The 21,012-nt window shown below is 39.2% G+C and overlaps 1 protein-coding gene across 1 annotated transcript in view; it reads right to left on the bottom strand.

Moving 5' to 3' along the window:
* Window positions 1-21,012, bottom strand: part of OCA2 (OCA2 melanosomal transmembrane protein) — a gene marked incomplete at both ends in the record, with an annotated part of 232,040 nt that overhangs the window by 115,504 nt on the left and 95,524 nt on the right. Inside the window, one exon of the mRNA XM_079924777.1 lies at window positions 5,586-5,718. Within this exon, the coding sequence (XP_079780903.1) occupies window positions 5,586-5,718 (133 nt within the window). The remainder of the gene's footprint in view (window positions 1-5,585; window positions 5,719-21,012) is intronic.

The following is a 21,012-nucleotide window of genomic DNA, read 5'->3' as shown; positions in this document are numbered from 1 at the left end:
AAATTATAAGACACTGATGAAAGAAATTAAAGATGATACAAATCGGTGGAGAGATATAACATATTCTTGGATTGGAAGAATCAACATTGTGAAAATGACTCTACTACCCAAAGCAATCTACAGATTCAATGCAATCCCTATCAAACTACCACTGGCATTTTTCACAGAACTAGAACAAAAAATTTCACAATTTGTATGGAAACACAAAAGACCCCAAATGGCCAAAGCAATCTTGAGAATGAGAAATGGAGCTGGAGGAATCAGGCTCCCGGACTTCAGACTATACTACAAAGCTCCAGTAATCAAGACAGTATGGTACTGGCACAAAAACAGAAAGATAGATCAGTGGAACAGGATAGAAAGCCCAGAGATAAACCCACGCACATATGGTCACCTTATCTTTGATAAAGGAGGCAGGAATGTACAGTGGAGAAAGGACAGCATCTTCAATAAGTGGTGCTGGGAAAACTGGACAGGTACATGTAAAAGTATGAAATTAGATCACTCCCTAACACCATGTACAAAAATAAGCTCAAAATGGATTAAAGACCTAAATGTAAGGCCAGTAACTGTCAAACTCTTAGAGGAAAACATAGGCAGAACACTCTATGACATAAATCACAGCAAAATCCTTTTTGACCCACCTCCTAGAGAAATGGAAATAAAAAGAAAAATAAACAAATGGGACCTAATGAAACTTCAAAGCTTTTGCACAGCAAAGGAAACCATAAACAATACCAAAAGACAACCCTCAGTATGGGAGAAAATATCTGCAAATGAAGCAACTGACAAAGGATTCGTTTCCAAAATTTACAAGCAGCTCAATAACAAAAAAACAAACAACCCAATCCCAAAATGGGCAGAAGACCTAAGTAGACATTTCTCCAAAGAAGATATACAGACTGCCAACAAACACATGAAAGAATGCTCAACATCATTAATCATTAGATAAATGCAAATCAAAACTACAATGAGATATCTCACACCAGTCAGAATGGCCATCATCAAAAAATCTGGAAACAATAAATGCTGGAGAGGGTGTGGAGTAAAGGGAACACTCTTGCACTGCTGGTGGGAATGTGAATTGGTACAGCCATTATGGAGAACAATATGGAGGTTCCTTAAAAAACTACAAAGAGAACTACCATATGACCCAGCAATCCCACTACTGGGCATATACCCTGAGAAAACCATAGTTCAAAAAGAGTCATGTACCAAACTGTTCATTGCAGCTCTATTTACAATAGCCAGGAGATGGAAACAACCTAAGTGTCCATCATCAGATGAATGGATAAAGAAAATTTGGCACATATATACAATGGAATATTACTCAGACATAAAAATAAATGAAATTGGGCTATTTATAATGAGGTGGATGGACCTAGCATCTGTCCTACTGAGTGAAGTAAGTCAGAAAGAGAAAGACAAATGCCGTATGCTAACACATATATATGGAATTTAAGAAAAAATATATGTCATGAAGAACCTAGGGGTAAGACAGGAACAAAGACACAGACCTACTAGAGAATGGACTTGAGGATATGGGGATGGGGAATGGTAAGCTGTGACAAAGTGAGAGAGTGGCATGGACATATATTCACTACCAAACATAAAATAGATAGCTAGTGGGAAGCCGCCGCATAGCACAGGGAGATCAGCTCGTTGCTTTGTGACCACCTAGAGGGGTGGGATAGGGAGGGTGGGGGGGGGAGACGCAAGAGGGAGGAGATATGGGAACATATGTATATGCATAACGGATTCACTTTGTTATAAAGCAGAAACTAACACACGATTGTAAAGAAATTATACTCCAATAATGATGTAAAAAAAAAAATTGGCAGAAGACCTAAATAGGTATTTCTCCAAAGAAGGCACACAGATGGCCATTAGGCACATGAAATGATGCTCAGTATCACTAATTATTAGAGAAATGCAAATCAAAACTACAATGAGGTTCCACCTCACACTAGTCAGAATGGCCATCATTAAAATGTCTGCAAATAATAAATGCTGGAGAGGGTGTGGAGAAAAGGGAAGCCTCCTATACTGTTGGTGGGAATGTAAATTGGTGCAGCCACTATGGAGAACATTATGGAGTTTCCTTGAAAAACCAAAAATTAGGTTACCATATGATCCAGCAATTCCACGCTTGGGCACATATCCAGAAAAGATGAAAATTCTAATTCAAAAAGATACATGCAGTCAAATGTTCACAGGAACACTCTTTCTAGTAACCAAGACATGGAAACAATCCAAGTGCCCATCAATAGATGATTGGTTGGAAGATGTGGTGTATATATACAATGGAATATTACTCAGCCATAAAAAGAATGAAATATTGCCATTAGCAGCAACATGGACATAGAGAATATCATACTAAGTGAAGTAAGTCAGACAAAGAAAGACAAGTATTATAGGATATCACTTATACTTGGAATCTAAAAAATAACACAAATTAATCTATATACAAAACAGAAACAGACTCACAGGCATAGAAAATAAACTTATGTTTAGCAAAGGGGAAAAGGAAAGGGAGGCATAAATTAGGAGGATGGGATTAATGGATACAAACTATGATGCATAAAACAGATAAGCAACAAGGATTTACAGTATAACACAGGGAACTATACTCAATATCTTATAATAACCTAATAGAAAATAATCTGAAAAAATATATATATATAACTGAATTACTTTGTTGTACACCTAAAACTAACACAATATTGCAAATCAACTATACTTCAATTTTAAAAGTTCTATAGCCATTAAAAGGATAATGAAAAACTATTATGAACAGTTTTAGAATAATTCTTTCAACAATTGAGGTACGATGGAGAAATTCCTTTAAAGACATAAACCACAAGTGAGCACTCAAGAAGAAATAGATAACCTTAATAGCTAGCCCTATATCTATTAAGTAATTTGAATATGTAGTTAAAAACTAGAAGGAAGGAAAGAAAGGAAGGGAGGGAGGGAGGAAGGGAGGTCCAAGCCTTTAAATATCCTGGCAAACATTTAAGGAAAAAAGTAGTAGCAATTTTACACCACCTCTTCCCAAAAACTGAAGAGGAGGGTATACTTCTATATTCATCCTTCGAGGACAGCAAAAGCAGACATTTCAAGAGAAGACACTACACACCAATATCCCTATTGTACAAAGATATAAAAATTCTATATAAAATATTAGGAAGAAGCAGCATGAGTTGATATTTGGTGACCAGAGGGGCAGACTCTGGTTATTATTTGTGCTTTTCAACAAATAAGTCGTTCTCTCCCATTCTGATCACTTGGCAGGCTGACTCATCCTGGCCCCTGAAACTGGTGACAGGGTGAAAACTGAGGCCTGGTGACACTCAGGATGAGCTGTGTCATTCAGTGGTAGAGTGGAACATGTGGTTCTCTCAGTCTGATGACCAGCAGCTCAGGGCTCTGAGAACTATTGACCAGGAAGGCACTGCCAGCCCACAGTGGGCATGAGGCCAAAGTGAGGAAGAGTCACTGAGGTTTCAGTGTTACTTTTTACTGCAGCATAATCAAGCATCTGACAGATGCTCTCTGCACACCAAAGACCTGCTGAACCCAAATCTCTGGGGTAGGGCTTAGTAATCTGTAGTTATACCAAGCACCCCAAAATTGGAGACCCCTGTACCCAACAGTGGCTCAGAGTGATTGCTCTGGCTCTGCACAGCTCGCCATGCGCTGATTTACAGCCTGTCTTGGCATTGCCATAGGGTTTCAGCATTAACCATGTCCCAACCATCCCCTCCCCCTTCCCTCAAAGTTTTCCTGAGCTCCTTTCTCTGGAAGAGTGGAGGAGTTAATTACACAGATTTGTTTCTATACTTCCAAATCAGTATATCTAAATTAATCTCAAGATAAGACTCTCCAGAAGAGCTTATACACAGCATAGATTTCCTGGGGGTGGGCCTGGTAACCTGTATATATAACAGTTGTTCGCGAGTCATTCTGATCACCAGGGCGGTTGAGGGATGTTGGGGAGAGGTGCAGCTGTGCCCACACAAGCTTCTAGAGACAGATTAGCCATTGTAATTGATTATAGTCTCCTTAGCTATCCATTGGTATGATCCTTTCCATTAGAAAACTAAACCTAAATATTGTTACCACACTTTACATATACTAGTTGATGATAAAACATTTTGAACACCTCTAACTTGTTGCTATGGGTTGAATAGTGTCCCCCCAAAGTTCATGTGTTGAAGTCCTAACCCCCAGTACATCAGAATGTGGCCTTATTTGAAAATAGGGTCATTGCAGATATAATTAGCTAAGGTGAGGTCATTAGAATGGCCCCAAATCCAAGATGACTGGTGTGCTTACAAATGGAGAAATGTGTACACAGACACACACAGCGAGAATGCCATATGAACATGAATACAGCCATCTAAAAGCTAAGGAGACAGGGCTGGAACAGATCCTTCCTCACAGCCAACCAATCCATGATTTTGGACTTCCAGCCTCCAGAACTATGAGGTAGTAAGCCACAATAGGTGGCTTATTAAGCCACCTTAACTTCTATGGAAATAAACCGTCTTTTGTTTAAGCCACCCAGTCTGTGGTACTTTGTTGTAGCAGCCCTAGCAAATTAATACACTGGTCAGTGAGAAACATGGATCAAGGTACCTCATTGCAAGAAATATCTATTTTAAAATAAAAAGCAAACATTGATTAAAATTTTCTTCAAAACAAAGAAGTAATGGAATCATTTGTAGTGGTCCCCTATGTTACAAAGGCAACCTGCACAGTGTCTTGCACAGGGCCTGCCAAGAAGAGGCTGGCTGTTTCCCAAATAGTCTATTGCTTCTAATCTATCCTGACTAGTAATGCTCTCAATAAAACATCTACTAAAAATTTTAAGTAAGGAAAATGCAAAACCATAAGATGGCCATGAGCCCTATTCTTCCTGGTCACTGCCTCACCAATATGATCTTTTTTTTTTTTTTTTTTTTTTTTTCAGTACGCGGGCCTCTCAGTGTCGCGCCTCCCCCGCCGCGTAGCACAGGGTCCGGACGCGCAGGCTCAGCGGCCATGGCTCACGGGCCCAGCCGCTCCGTGGCACGTGGGATCTTCCCAGACCGGGGCACAAACCCGCGTCCCCTGCATTCGCAGGCGGACTCTCAACCACTGCGCCACCAGGGAAGCCCACCAATATGATCTTGATTGACACAGTATTATATCCCCTGTGCTGGATTATGCTGCCATTTTTGTAATCACATTTAGTTTCAAACTACAACATATTAGTACAGTCTATATGCTATGCTATTTGTATTGTATACACGTGGTTTAATGCTGTCATGACATGCAAATTGTATACAGTGGACATTGCTTCCCACATTTCACTCTATAGAAAACTAAAGAGGCACAGCTCATGGATTTAAAGCCCCTGAAAGCACACTGCGTACCAGGAGGCAGACAGGGAAATGCTAGTGTGCAGCATCCCAACGACTTATGCTTCCCTGATATTTAACAGGTGACTAACCTCTTAAATTTTCGTGGCAACTTCCCCCAGAAAAAATAGTATCTTGGCAGTAAACTCTGGGGCTATATGAGGAGGTACTTCCACTCACCAACAATTTCACTGGGTTCCTTGTTATACAGCTTTTTGTTCCAGTAAAGTAGTCTGAGGAGTGGAAAGGAGAACAAGAGAACGAAGCAAATCCCAGCAAACATGTGTGCGGTGAACCCAGCGAAGTCCAGACCCTAGAAACAGGAAAAGAGAAGTGAAACCACAGACTGGCCTTCCCGCAGCACAGGTGCAGCCCCATGGCAGGGTCCAGGGTGGGCTGAACTCGAGGTCTGTGGAACGTAGCACAAAGCCCACAGAACAGGTACTCTTCACCATGATTTTGAAAACATTCAGGATTTGTTTCTTTCACATTGAAAAACCAATTATTACCTGAATGACAAGCAAACTTGGGAGGAAACAAAAACAGGTCATCACATCTAATCCCAACCTTAGCTGTGTCTACTTCACCACGGGACTAACTATCCCCCAGGATTCAGTGAAACAGGACTGAGGGGGACAAAACATACAACTATCACTACCATAGAGAAAATAGATAACCAGCAAGAAGCTACTGTTATAGCACAGGGAACTATACTTAATATAGTTTGTAATAACCTATAAGGGAAAAGAATCTGAAAAAAATAGATATATATGTAAGTATAACTGAATCACTTTGCTGTACACCTGAAACTAACACAACGTTGTAAATGAACTATGCTTCAATTTAAAAAAAAAAAAAAGACTATGGAGCAACATTCTCCCATTTGAAGGTAAATTGGCTTTTAAAAATATTTCACTGCCATCAGTTTGAAAGAGCACTGTCATGCCTGGAAAGCACTGTCCTCCACATATTACCCAGTGGCCATCAGGACTGAAGCCCCCCAGGGTGTCCCAACCAGCTCCAAGGGTCCTAGGCAGGAGCCCTCTCCTTCCCTTCACACTTCCTTTGCCTGTCTGTGGGCTATTTTCCACGGTCAGCCGCTGAGAACATCTTTGTTGTTGGATGAAATCCCTGCTAGGTTAATTTGTTAGGGAATATGTCATCAACAATATTAGTCAGTTTTTTCCTTTTGTTTATACTGTGCTTAAACCTTCAGCAAATACATGCCCTCTGAGCACCTCGCAGGACAGATGAGGCTGCTGTCCCCACGAAGCAGGCTGTGAGAATCAGCTTCTTACTGGCAAGAACTCCAGGCCTTTTTCTGTAGTGTTCATGGACTACTGATGCCACAAAAAGGGGTCAGAGGCACAATGACAAAGCATTGGGGGTGACCCCCAGGCAGGAGAGACCATGGGGGTAGGGAGAGTAGGTCCAGGGGTCATTAGTGACCATCTTGAGAGACCATGCCCAAGGCAGCAGTCAAGAAGACCACCTTCCAAAGGCCTGAGCTGGAAGGAGTGATTTCAATTATATTAGTTGTTGTTTATTAAAATTTAGTTATTTGTCCCCCTCATTTCTGGAAAAGGCCTGAAACCACTTATAACATTGCTAAACATACGGCACAACTTAGAAGCCATTATCAGTAAGTTTGTGTCAAAATTTAGGCTAGGCAGTGTGCAATGATCTGAAGTTCTTATTCTCTTGCAGTTTATCTGCACATACATATGAATATGAAACAGCATATGAAACAGCATATGAATAACATATGAGGTTATATGAGGTTAATCACATACAGAGAGCAGGGAGACCTACCAAGATGTGGGACTCATGGCATGCTTTTAACGGCCATATAAGAATTCATCACTTTTCTGGTAGTTCTTCAACAAGGATATTACCTTGGACTTTGTGTTTATCTATAGAATGCATGCCCCAAATATCTGGTTTAAAAAAGGTCCAAGACACTTTTAGGGGCCCCTGAAAATCATTTAGTTTCTTCTAAAATCAGAAACAAAACAGAAAACCTTTTGAGTCAAAGAAGATGGTTTAAAATATAATATTAATATAATATTAACATATTTTTCTATGTATGAATTCAGTCATGAATGTAAATGTAATTGTAATTAATATTACAAGTAATGTAATAACATAATTAGTGTAAATGTAATTAATATTTTTTGGAGGGAGGAGCGCATGAAGGCAGAAGTACTTACAGCCTGAGTAATTCTGGGTCCCTTTGGGACACAATACAGGTATCCCCCACTTTTTCAGATTTCGCTTTATGTCACTTTGCTTTTACAAAAGACCTACATTAGCACCTGTTTTCGCTAAGAAAGAAATCTGAGGAGGATTTTCACTTTTATGAAAACAGGTGATTGCTCTTTTAACTTTATGTCATTTTGGCTTCTGAAAGGTTTCATAGGAAAGCTCTATTTTCAGACAGTGGGGAAAACCTGTAACAAAGCTATAAAGTAACAAAACCACCCACTATCATACTTACATCAGTGCAGTGCTTAAGTGCAGCCCTTTCTTGCAAGGTGCTGGCTCTGTTTCTTCCCTCTCAGCCTTGTTTCATACTGTTTTGGTTTTGAAGCGTGCCCCAAGGGCACAGCAGCCTGGTGGGAGAGCCACAAGGAAGGTCCCAGCAGTGCACGGCACAGAGGCCTGATGGGAAAGGCCTGAAGAATGTCCTAGTGCACACATCTCTGGGGCACAGTAGGAAATGCCTTCCAATGATGTGTGAGATGCCATTCAGAAGCAGAGGGTACATGAGTTCCCTAAAGAGACTTCCCTAGGGCTGTTTAAAATGTGGTTGAGGGAGGAGCTTCAAGATGGTAAATACTAAGACACAGAGATCACCTTCCTTCCCACAGATACATCAGAAATGCATCTACATTTGCAACAACTCCTACAGAACACCTACTGAATGCTGGCAGAAGACCTCAGACCTCCCAAAAGGCAAGAAATTCCCTACGTACCTGGGTAGGGCAAAAAAAGAAAAAACAGAGACAAAAGAATAAGGACTGGACCTGCACCAGTGGGAGGGAGTCGTGAAGGAGGAAAGGTTTCCACACAATAGAAGCCCCTTCGCGGGCGGAGACTGCGGGTGGCGGAGGGAGGAAGCTTCGGAGCCACGGAGGAGAGCACAGCAACAGGGGTGCAGAGGGCAAAGCGGAGAGATTCCCGCACAGAGGATCGGTGCCGACCAGCACTCACCAGCCCAAGAGGCTCGTCTGCTCACCCACCGGGATGGGCGGGGTCTGGGAGCTGAGGCTCGGGCTTCGGTCGGATCGCAGGGAGAGGACTGGCTGCGTGAACACAGCCTGCAGGGGGTTAGTGTGCCACGGCTAGCCGGGAGGGAGTCCGAGAAAAAGTCTGGACCTGCCGAAGAGGCAAGAGACTTTTCTTCCCTCTTTGTTTCCTGGTGCACGAGGAGAGCGGATTCAGAGCCCTGCTTAAAGGAGCTCCAGAGACGGGCGCGAGCTGCGACTATCAGCGCACACCCCAAAGACGGGCATTAAACGCTAAGGCTACTGCTGCCGCCACCAAGAAGCCTGTGTGCAAGCACAGGTCACTATCCACACCTCCCCTCCCAGGAGTCTGTGCAGCCCGCCACTGCCAGGATCCTGTATCCAGGGACAGCTTCCCCGGGAGAACACACGGCGCGCCTCAGGCTGGTGCAACGTCCCACTGGCCTCTGCTGCCGCAGGCTGCCCCGCACTCCGTACCCCTCCCACCCTGAGTGAGCCAGACCCCCAAATCAGCTACTCCTTTAAACCCGCCCTGTCTGACCGAAGAACAGATGCCCTCAGGCGACCTACAGGCAAAGGCGGGGCCAAATCCAAAGCTGAACCACAGGAGCTGTGCGAACAAACAAGAGAAAGGGAAATCTCTTCCAGCAGCCTCAGGAGCAGCGGATTAAATCTCCACAGTCAACTTGATGTACCCTGCATCTGTGGAATACCTGAATACACAACGAATCATTCCAAATTGAGGAGGTGGACTTTGGGAGCAACGATATATATATACTTTTCCCTTTTTTTCTTTCTGTGAGTGTGTATGTGTATGCTTCTGTGTGTGATTTTGTCCGAATACCTTTGCTTTTACTATTTGTCCTGGGGTTCTCTCTGTCCGTTTTCTGTTTTTTTTTTTTTTTTTTTTGGTTTTTTTAAGTATAGTTTTCAGCACTTGTTATCATTGTGGATTTGTTTTTTGGTTTCTTTGTTCTTTCTTTCTTTCTTTTTAATTACTTAAAAAAATAAAAATTATTTTTTGTTTTTTATTTTAATAACTTTTTTATTTTATTTTATTTTATCTTTTTCTTTCTTTTGTCTCCCTTTTATTCTGAGTCGTGTGGATGAAAGGCTCTTGGTGCTACAGCCAGGCATCAGGGCTGTGCCTCTGAAGTGGGAGAGCCAAGTTCAGGACATTGGTCCACAAGAGACCTCCCAGCTCCACATAATATCAAACAGCGAAAATCTCCCAGAGATCTCCATCTCAATGCCAAGACCAGCTCCACTCAACGACCAGCAAGCTACAGTGCTGGACACGCTATGCCAAAAAACTAGCAACACAGGAACACAACCCCACCCATTAGCAGAGAGGCTGCCTAAAATCATAATAAGGTCACAGACACCTCAAAACACATCACCAGAAAGACAAGATCCAGCTTTATCCACCAGAACACAGGCATTAGTCTCTCCACCAGGAAACCTACACAACCCACTGAACCAACCTTAGCCACAAGGACAGACACAAAAAACAACTGGAACTACGAACCTGCAGCCTGCAAAAAGGAGACCCAAAACACAGTAAGTTAAGCAAAATGAGGAGAGAGAAACACACAGCAGATGAAGGAGCAAGGTAAAAACCCACCAGACCTAACAAAAGAAAAGGAAAAAGGCAGTCTACCTGAAAAACAATTCAGAAAAATGATAGTAAAGATATCCAAAATCTTGGTAATACAATAGAGGAAATAAAAGAAATGTTTATCAAGGACATAGAAGAACTAAAGAGCAAGCAAACAATAATGAAAAACACAATAAATGCACTTAAAATTTCTCTAGAAGGAATCATTAGCAGAATAACTGAGGCACAAGAACAGATAAATGAATTGGAAGATAAAATAGTGGAAATAACTCCTGCAGAGCAGTATAAAGAAAAAAAGAATGAAAAGAATTGAGGACAGTCTCAGAGACCACTGGGACAACACTAAATGCACCAACATTCGAATTATAGGGGTCCCGGAAGAAGAAGAGAAAAAGGAAGGGACTGAGAAAATATTTGAAGAGATTATAGTTGAAAACTTCCCTAATATGGGTAAGGAAATGGTTAATCAAGCCCAGGAAGCACAGAGAGTCCCATACAGGATAAATCCAAGGAGAAACACACCAAGACACATATTAATCAAACTATCAAAAATTAAATACAAAGAAAATATTAAAAGCAGCGAGGGAAAAACATCAAATATCATTCAAGGGAATCCCCATAAGGTTAACAGCAGATCCTTCAGTGGAAACTCTGCAAGCCAGAAGGGAGTGGCAGGACATATTTAAAGTGATGAAAAGGAAAAACCTACAACCAAGATTACTCTATCCAGCAAGAATCTGATTCAGATTTGCCAGAGAAATTAAAATCTTAACAGACAAGCAAAAGCTAAGAGAATTCAGCACCACCAAACCAACTTTACAACAAATGCCAAAGGAAATTCCCTAGGCAGAAATCAAAAGAGAAGGAAAAGACCTACAATAACAAACCCCAAATAAGCAAATGGTAATAGGAACATACATATTAATAATTACCTTAAATGTAAATGAATTAAATGCTCCAACCAAAAGACATAGACTGGCTGAATGGATACAAAAACAAGACCCATATATATGCTGTCTACAAGAGACCCACTTCAGATCTAGGGACACATACGGACTGAAAGTCAGGGGATAGAAAAAGATATTCCATGCAAATGGAAATCAAAAGAAAGCTGTAGTAGCAATCCTCATATCAGACACAATAGAGTTTAAAGACTATTACAAGAGACAAGAAGGACACTACATAATGATCAAGGGATTGATCCAAGATGAAGATATAACAATTGTAAATATTTATGCACCCAACATAGGAGCACTACAATATATAAGGCAAATACTAACAGCCATAAAAGGGAAAATGGACAGTAACACAATCAAAGTAGGGGACTTTAACACCCCACTTTCACCAATGGACAGATCATCCAAAATGAAAATAAATAAGGAAACACAAGCTTTAAATGATACATTAAACAAGATGGACTTAATTGATGTTTATAGGACATGCCATCCAAAACCAACAGAATACACTTTCTTCTCAAGTGCTCAGAGAACATTCTCCAAGATAGATCATATCTTGGGTCCCAAGTCAAGCCTTGGTAAATTTAAAATTGAAATTATATCAAGTATATTTTCTGACCTCAATGCTATAAGACTAGATATCAATTACAGGAAAAAATCTGGAAAAATACAAACACATGGAGGTTACACAATACACTACTTAATAACCAAGAGATAACTGAAGAAATCAAAGAGGAAATCAAAAAATACTTAGAAGCAAATGACAATGAAAACACACGGACCCAAAACCTACGGATTCAGCAAAAGCAATTCTAAGAAGGAAGTTTATAGCAATAAAATCCTACCTTAAAAAACATCTCAAAAAAACAACCTAACCTTCCCCTTAAAGAAATTAGAGAAAGCAACACAAGAAACCCCAAAGTTAGCAGAAGGAAAGAAATCATAAAGATCAGATCAGAAATAAATGAAAAATTAATGAAGGAAATGATAGCAAAGATTAATAAAACTAAAAGTTGGTTCTTTGAGAAGATAAACAAAATTGATAAACCATTAGCCAGACTCATCAAGAGAAATAGGGAGAAGGCTCAAATCAATAGAATTAGAAATGAAAAAGGGGAAGTAACAACAAATACTGCACAAATATAAAGGATCATGAGAGATTACTACAAGCAACTATATGCCAATAAAATGGACCACCTGTGGTCTTCCCTGGTGGCGCAGTGGTTGCGAGTCTGCCTGCCGATGCAGGGACACGGGTTCGTGCTCCAGTCTGGGAAGATCCCACATGCTGCAGAGCAGCTAGGCCCATGAGCCATGACCGCTGGGCCTGCACGTCCAGAGCCTGTGCTCTGCAACGGGAGAGGCCACAACAGTGAGAGGCCCATGTACCGCAAAAAAAAAAAAAGGACCACCTGGAAGAAATGGACAAATTCTTAGAAATGAACAACTTTCTGAGATGAAACCAGGAAGAAATAGAAAATATGAACAGACAAATCACAAGCACTGAAATTGAAACTGTTATTAAAAATCTGCCAACAAACAAAAGCCCAGGATCACATATCTTCACATAAGAATTCTATCAAACATTTAGAGAAGAGCTAACACCTATACTTCTCAAACTCTTCCAAAATATAGCAGAGGGAGGACCACTCCCAAACTCATTCTATGAGGCCACCATCATCCTGACACCAAAACCAGACGAAGATGTCACAAAAACGAAAACTAGAGACCAATATCACTGATGAACATAGATGCAAAAATCCTCAACAAAATACTAGCGAACAGAATCCAATAGCACATTAAAAGGATCATACACCATGACCAAGTAGGGTTTATCTGTGGAATGCAAGGATTCTTCAATGTATGCAAATCAATAAATGTGATACACCATATTAACAAATTGAAGGATAAAACCATATGATCATCTCAATAGAGACAGAGAAGGCTTTCAACAAAATTCAACACCGATTTATGATAAAAACCCTCCAGAAAGTAGGCATAGAGGGAACATACCTCAACATAATAAAGGTTATATATGACAAACTCACAGCCAAAATCGTCCAAAATGGTGAAAAACTGAAACCATTTCCACTAAGATCAGGAACAAGACAAGGTTGCCCACTCTCACCACTATTATTCAACATAGTTTTGGAAGTTTTAGCCACAGCAATCAGAGAAGAAAAAGAAAAAAGGAATCCAAATCAGAAAAGAAGAAATAAAGCTGTCACTGTTTGCAGATGACATGATACTATACATAGAGAAACCTAAAGATGCTACCAGAAAACTAGTAAAGATAATCAGTGAATTTTGTAAGTAGCAGGATACAAAATTAATGCACAGAAATCCCTGGCATTCCTATACACTAATGATGAAATATCTGAAAGTGAAATTAAGAAAACACTCCCATTTACCACTGCAACAAAAAGAATGAAATACCTAGGAATAAACCTACATAAGGAGACAAAAGACCTGTATGCAGAAAATTATAAGATGCTGATGAAAGAAATTAAAGATGATACAAATAGATGGAGAGATATACCATGTTCTTGGATTGGAAAAATCAACATTGTGAAAATGACTATACTACCCCAAGCAATCTAAAGATTCAATGTAATCCCTATCAAACTAACACTGGCATTTTTCACAGAACTACCATATGACAGAGCAATCCCACTACTGGGCATATACCTTGAGAAAACTATAATTTAAAAAGTGTCATGTATCACAATGTTCATTGCAGCACTATTTACAATAGCCAGAACATGGAAGCAACCTAAGTTTCCATCAACAGATGAATAGATAAAGAAGATGTGGCACATATATACAATGTAATATTACTCAGCCATAAAGTGGAACGAAATTGAGTTATTTCTAGTGAGGTGGATGGACCCGGAGTCTGTCATACAGAGTGAAGTAAGTCAGAAAGAGGAAAAAAATACCGTATGCTAACACATATATATGGAATCTAAAAAACAAAAAAGAGGTTCTGAAGAACCTAGGGGCAAGATGGAAGGAAAGTTGCAGACCTACTTGAAAATGGACTTGAGGACACGGGGAGAGGGAAGGGTAAGCTGGGACAAAGTGAGAGAGTGGTAGTGTATATATGGACATATATACACTACCAAATATACAATAGATAGTTAGTGGGAAGGCGTTGCATAGCACAGGGAGATGAGCTCGGTACTTTGTGACCAGCTAGAAAGGTGGGATAGGGAGGGTGGGAGGGAGAGAGATGCAAGAGGGAAGAGATACGGGGATACATGTATATGTATAACTGATTCACTTTGTTATAAAGTAGAAACTAACACACCATTGTAAAGCAATTATACTCTAATAAAAACGTTCTAAATTAATAAATAAATGAAAGGTGGTTGAATAATTGCATTCACTAGTGCTTAGCCTGCCTGGAACAGGCAAAAAGAAACAAATGTAACCAGCAAAGGAGGACAATATCCCAGGCAGCCTGTTGGGAGATGAAGGGACAATGTGTCGTTGTATATGGGAGCCTAAACAGCACTGCAGACTCGTGCCTACTCCAGGGAGAGCTGGTGGACCCTGGAGGTCTGCCCATCTGCCTGTTCAGTACTAGAAATTCTGCCAATGGTGAACCATCCCAAGAGACCTAGGAAGAGTGAGCAGAGTGTGCAAAAGTTAAGTTGGAAGAACTTTCCTCACAACTTCTTGTAATTTCTGCCTAATCCTGAGACAGAGAATGTGAAGATTTTTCAGATGTGACTTCTTGACTGTTCTAAAGCCTAGTAGTGGTTTTTTGTTTTGTTTTGTTTTGTTTAATTTTTATTTTATGTTGGAGTATAGTTGTTTTACAATGTCTTAGTTTCAGGTGTACAGCAAAGTGATTCAATTATACATATGCATAAATCTCTTCTTTTTCAGATTCTTTTCCCCTATAAGTTATGACAGAATATTGAGTAGAGTTCCCTGTGTTATACTGTAGGTCCTTGTTGATTATCTATCAATATTTTATATATAGTAGTGTCTATATGTTAATCCCAAACTCCCAATTTATCCCTCGCCCCCAGGTTTCCCCTTTGGTAATCAAAAGTTTGTTTTCATAGTTTGTGAGTTTGTTTCTGTTTTGAAGTTCATTTGTACCATTTTTTAGTTTCCACATATAAGTGACATCATATGATATTTGTCTTTCTCTGTCTGACTTACTTCACTTAGTATGATAATCTCTAGGTCTGTCCACATTGCTGCAAATGGCATTATCTCATTCATTTTTATGGCTGAGTAATATTCCATTGTATATATGTACCACATCTTCTTTATCCATTAGTCATGGACATATAGGTTTCTTCCATGTCTTGGCTCTTGTACATAGTGCTACCATGAACATTACAGTGCATGTATCTTTTTGAATTATCTCCAGAAATAATTTGTCTGGAGTGGGATTGCTGGATCATATGGTAGTTCTATTTTTAGCTTTTTAAGGAACCTCCATACTGTTCTCCATAGTGGCTGTACCAATTTACATTCCCATCAACGTGTAAAAGGGTTCCTGCTTTTCCATACCCTCTCCAAAATTTATTGTTTGTAGATTTTCTGATGATGACCACTCTGACCAGTGTGAGGTGATATCTCATTGTAGTTTTGATTTGCATTTCTCAAATAATTAGCAATGTTGAGCATCTTTTCATGTGCCTCATGGGAATCTGTATGTCTCCTTTGGAGAAATCTTTATTTAGGTCTTCTGCCCATTTTTTGAGTGGGTTGCTTGTTTTTTTGATATTGAGCCACATGAGCTGTTTGTAAATTTTGGAGATTAATCCCTTGTTGGTGGCAACATTTTCAAATATTGTCTACCATTCAGTGGGTTGTCTTTTCATTTTGTTTATGGTTTCCTTTGCAGTGCAAAAGCTTTTGAGTTTAATTAGGTCCCATTTGTTTATTTTTGCTTTTATTTCCATTACTCTAGGAAATGAATCGAAAAACATATTGCTGCAATTTATGTCAGAGGGTGTTCTGCCTATATTTCCCTCAAAGAGTTTTATACTATCCAGTCTTACATTAAGGTCTTTAATCCACTTTGACCTTATTGTTGTGTATGGAGTTAAACAACGTTGTAATTTCAGTCTTTTACATATAACTTTCCAATTTTCCCAGCACCACTTATTGAAGACACTGTCTCTTCTCCACTGTATAGTCTTGCCTCCTTTGTTGTAGATTAATTGACCTTAGGTGCATGGGTTTATTTCTGGACTCTGTATCCTGTTCCATTGATCTATATTTCTGTTTTTGTGCCAGTACCATACTGTTTTGATTACTATAACTTTCTAGTATAGTCTGAAGTCAGGGTGCTTGATGCCTCCAGCTCCATTTTTCTTTCTTAGGATTGCTTTGGCTCTTCAGAGTCTTTTATGTTTCCATACAAACTTTAAAATATTTTGTTCTAGTTCTGCAAAAAATTCCATTGGTAACTTGATAAGGATTGCATTGAATCTGTAGATTGCCTTGGATAGTATACTTATTTTGACAATATTCATTCCTCCAATCCAGGAACATGGTCTATCCATTTTTTAGTGTCATCTTCAATTTCTTTTATCAGCATGTTATAGTTTTTGCAGTATGGGTCTTTTACCTCCTTAGGTAGGTTTATTCCTAGGTATTTTATTCTTTATGATGTGATGGTAAATGGGACTGTTTCCTTAATTTCTCTTTCTGGTTTTTCCTTTTTAGTGTATAGAAATGCCACAGATATTTGTGTATTAATTTTGTATCCTGCAACTTTACTGAATTTGTTGATTAGCTCTAGCAATTTTCCAGTAGCATCTTTACTGTTTTCTATGTATAGTATCATGTCATCTGCAAATAGTGACAGTTTAACTTCTTTTCAAATTGCATTCCTTTTATTCCTTTTAAATCTCTGATTGCCATGGCTAGGACATCCAGAACTATGTTGAATAAAACTGGTGATCGTGTACATCCTTATCTTTTTCCGGATCTTAGAGAAAATGCTTTCAATTTTCCATGGTTGCGAATGATGTTTTCTGCAAGCTTGTCATATATGGCCTTTATTATGTTGACATATGTTCACTCTATACCCACTGTTTGGAGAGTTTTTTTTATAATAAATCAGTGTTGAATTTAATCAAAAGTTTTTCTGCATCTATTGAGATGATCATATAGTTTTTATTCTTCACTTTGTTGATGTGGTATCACAATCAGTATCACACTGAGTAATTCGCAGATATTGAAAAGTCATTGCATCCCTGGGATAAATCCCACTTGTTCATGGTGTATGGTCCTTTTAATTTATTGTTGAATTCAGATTGCTAGTATTTTGTTGAGGATTTTTGCATCTATGGTCATCAGTGATATTGGCCTGTAATTTTCTTTTTTGTGGTATCTTTGTTTAGTTTTGGAATCAGAGTGATGGTGGCCTCATAGAATGACTTTAGGAGTGTTCCTTCTTCTGCAATTTTTTGGAATAGTTTCAGAGGAAAGTATTAACTCTTCCTTAAATGTTTGATAGAATTCACCTGTGAAGCCATCTGACCATGGACATTTACTTGTTGGGAGTTTTTCAATCACAGTTTCAATTTCAGTACTGTGATTGCTTGTTCATATTTTCAATTTCTTCCTCACTTAGTCTTTGGAGATTGTACCTGTCTAAAAATTTTTCCATTTCTTCTAGGCTATCCATTTTTTTGGCATACAGTTGCTTGTAGTAGTCTCTTATGATTCTTTGTATTTCTGTTGTGTCAGTTATATCTCCTCTTTTTTCATTTCTGATTTTATTGATTTAAGCCCTCTCCCTTTTTTCTTCTTTTTTTTTTTTTTTTTTTTTTTTTGCGGTACACGGGACTCTCACTGTTGTGGCCTCTTCCGGAGCACAGGCTCCAGATGCGCAGGCTCAGTGGCCATGGCTCATGGGCCTAGCCATTCTGGGGCATGTGGGATCTTCCTGACCCGGGCACGAACCCATGTCCCCTGCATGGGCAGGTGGACTCTCAACAACTGCATCACCAGGGAAGACCTCCCGTTTTTTCTTAATGAGTCTGGCTAAAGGTTTATCAATTTTGTTTTTCTTTTCAGAGAGCCAGCTTTTAGTTTCATTGATCTTTTCTATTGTTTTCTTCATCTCTGTTTCATTTATTTCTGCTCTGATCTTTATGATTTCTTTCCTTCTACTAACTTCGGGTTTTGTTTGTTCTTCTTTCTCTAGTTGCTTTAGATGTAAAGTTAGGTTCTTTGAGATTTTTCTTGTTTCCTGAGGTAAGATTGTATTGCTATAATCTTACCTCTTAGAACTGCTTTTGCTGCACCCCACAAGTTTTGGATGATCATGTTTTCATTTTCATTTATCTCTATGTATTTTTTTAATTCCTCTTTGATTTCTTCAGTGACCCATTGGTTGTTTAACAGCATATTGTTTAGCCTCCATGTGTTTGTGTTTTTTGTAGTTTTTTCTTGTAATTGATTTGTCATCTCATAGCGTCGTGGTTGGAAAAGATGCTTGATATGATTTCAATTTTCTTAAATTTACCAAGGATTGATTTGTGACCCAAGATGTGATCTGTCCTGGAGAATGTTCCATGTGCCCTTTAGAAGAATGTGTATTCTGCTGCTTTTGGATGGAATGCTCTGTAAATATCAATTAAGTCCATCTGATCTAATGTGTCATTTAAGGGCTGTGTTTCCTTATTGATTTTCTCTCTGGATGATCTGTCCATTGATGAAAGTCGGGTGTTAAGGTCCCCCAGTATTATTGTGTTACTGTCGATTTCTCCTTTATTGGCTGTTTGTATCTGCCTTATATATTGAGGTGTTCCTATGTTGGGTGCATACATATTTACAATTGTTATATCTTCTTGGATTGATCATTATGTAGTGTCCTTCTTTGTCTCTGGTAACAGCTTTTATTTTAAAGTCTATTTTGTCTGATATGAATATTGCTACTCCAGCTGTTTTTAAAATTAATTTATTTATTTATTCATTTTTGGCTGCACTGGGTCTTTGTCGCTGAGCGCAGGCTTTCTCTAGTTGCAATGAACAGGAGCTACTCTTTGTTGCTGTGCACAGGCTTCTTGTTGCAGTGGCTTCTCTTGTTGCCGAGAACAGGGTCTAGGTGCACAGGCTTCAGCAGTTGTGGCACGTTGGCTCAGTAGTTGTGGCTCACGGGCTCTAGAGTGCAGGCTCAATAGTTGTGCCACATGGGCTTAGCTGCTTCATGGCATGTGGGATCTTCCAGGACAAGGGATCGAGCCCGTGTCCCCTGCATTAGCAAGCAGATTTTTAATCACTGTGACACCAGGGAAGTCCCTCCAGCTCTCTTTTGATTTCCATTTACATGGAGCATATTTTTCCATCCCCTCACTTTCATTCTGTATGTGTTCCTAGACCTGAATTGGGTCTCTTGTAGACAGCATATATATGTGTCTTGCTTTTGTATCCATTCAGCCAATCTATGTCTTTTGGCTGGAGCATTTATTCTGTTTACATTTAAGGTAATTATTGATATGTATGTTCTTATTGTCATTTTGTTAATTGTTTTGGATTTGTTTTTATAGGTCTTTTTTCTTCCCTTCCTCTTGCTCTCTTCTCTTGTGATCTGATGCCTAACTTTAGTGTTGTGTTTGGATTCCTCTTTCTTTTTTGTGTGTATGTAGATATTTGAAGATACTATGTAGATACTATGATATTTGTAGATAGTATGAAATTTTGATATAGCAGTCTATATATATACAAGATTAAGTTGCTGGTCTTTAATTTCAAATGCATTTTCAATATCCTGCATTTGTACTCACCTTTTCTCACAATTGCTGTTGTAATATATTTGTGTGTGGATGATTTCCTACTTTAACTGTATGCTTGCCTTTACCAGTGAGCCTTTCCATTCCTAATTTTCTTGTATCTATTTACGGCCTTTTCTTTTCCACCTAGAGACTTTCTTTAGCATTGTTGTAAAGCTGATTTTGTGGTGCTGAATTATCTTAGCTTTTGCTTGTCTTTAAAGCTTTTGATTTCTCTGTCAAATCTAAATGAGAGCCTTGTTGAGTAGAGTATTCTTGGTTGTAGTTTTTCCCTTTCATCGCTTTAAATATATCATGCCACTCCCTTCTGGCCTGCAGAGTTTCTGTGGAAAAATCAGCCGATAACCTTATGGGGATTCCTTTGTATGTTATTTGTTGCTTTTCCCTTGTTGTTTTAAATATTTTCTCTTTGTATTTAATTTTTGTCAATGTGATTAATATGCATCTCGGTGTGTTCCTCCTTGGGTTTATCCTTCCTGGCACTCTCTGCACTTCTTGGACTTGGGTGGCTGTTTCCTTTCTCATGTTAGGAGAGTTTTCAGCTATTATCTCTTCAAATATTTTCTCAGGCTCTTTCTCTCTTCTCTTTCTGGGACCCGCTATAATGCAAATGTTGGTGCATTTAATGTTGACTCAGAGGTCTCTTAAACTGCCCTCGTTTGTTTTCATTCTTCTTTCTTTATTTTATTCTCTGGCAGTATTTCCACCATTCTGTCTTCCAGCTCACTTATCTATTCTTCTGCTTCATTTATTCTGCTATGGATTCCTTCTAGTGTATTTTTCCTTTTGGTTATTGCATTGTTCATCTCTGTTTTTTTATTCTTTATATCTTCCAGCTCTTTGTTAAACATTTCTTGTATCTTCTTGATCTGTGCCTCCATTCTTTTTCCAAGATTTTGGATCATCTTTACTCTCATTACTCTGGATTCCTTTTGGCTAGATTGCTTATCTCCTCTTCACTTAGTTATTCTTCTGGTTTTTTTTTCTTGTTCCTTCATCTGAAACATATTC

The sequence above is a fragment of the Stenella coeruleoalba genome (assembly GCF_951394435.1).
Source record: "Stenella coeruleoalba genome assembly, chromosome: 6".
NCBI lineage: Eukaryota > Metazoa > Chordata > Mammalia > Artiodactyla > Delphinidae > Stenella > Stenella coeruleoalba.
The sequence above is the reverse complement of the archived record's forward strand: the minus strand, read 5'-3'. Positions and strand labels throughout refer to the sequence as shown.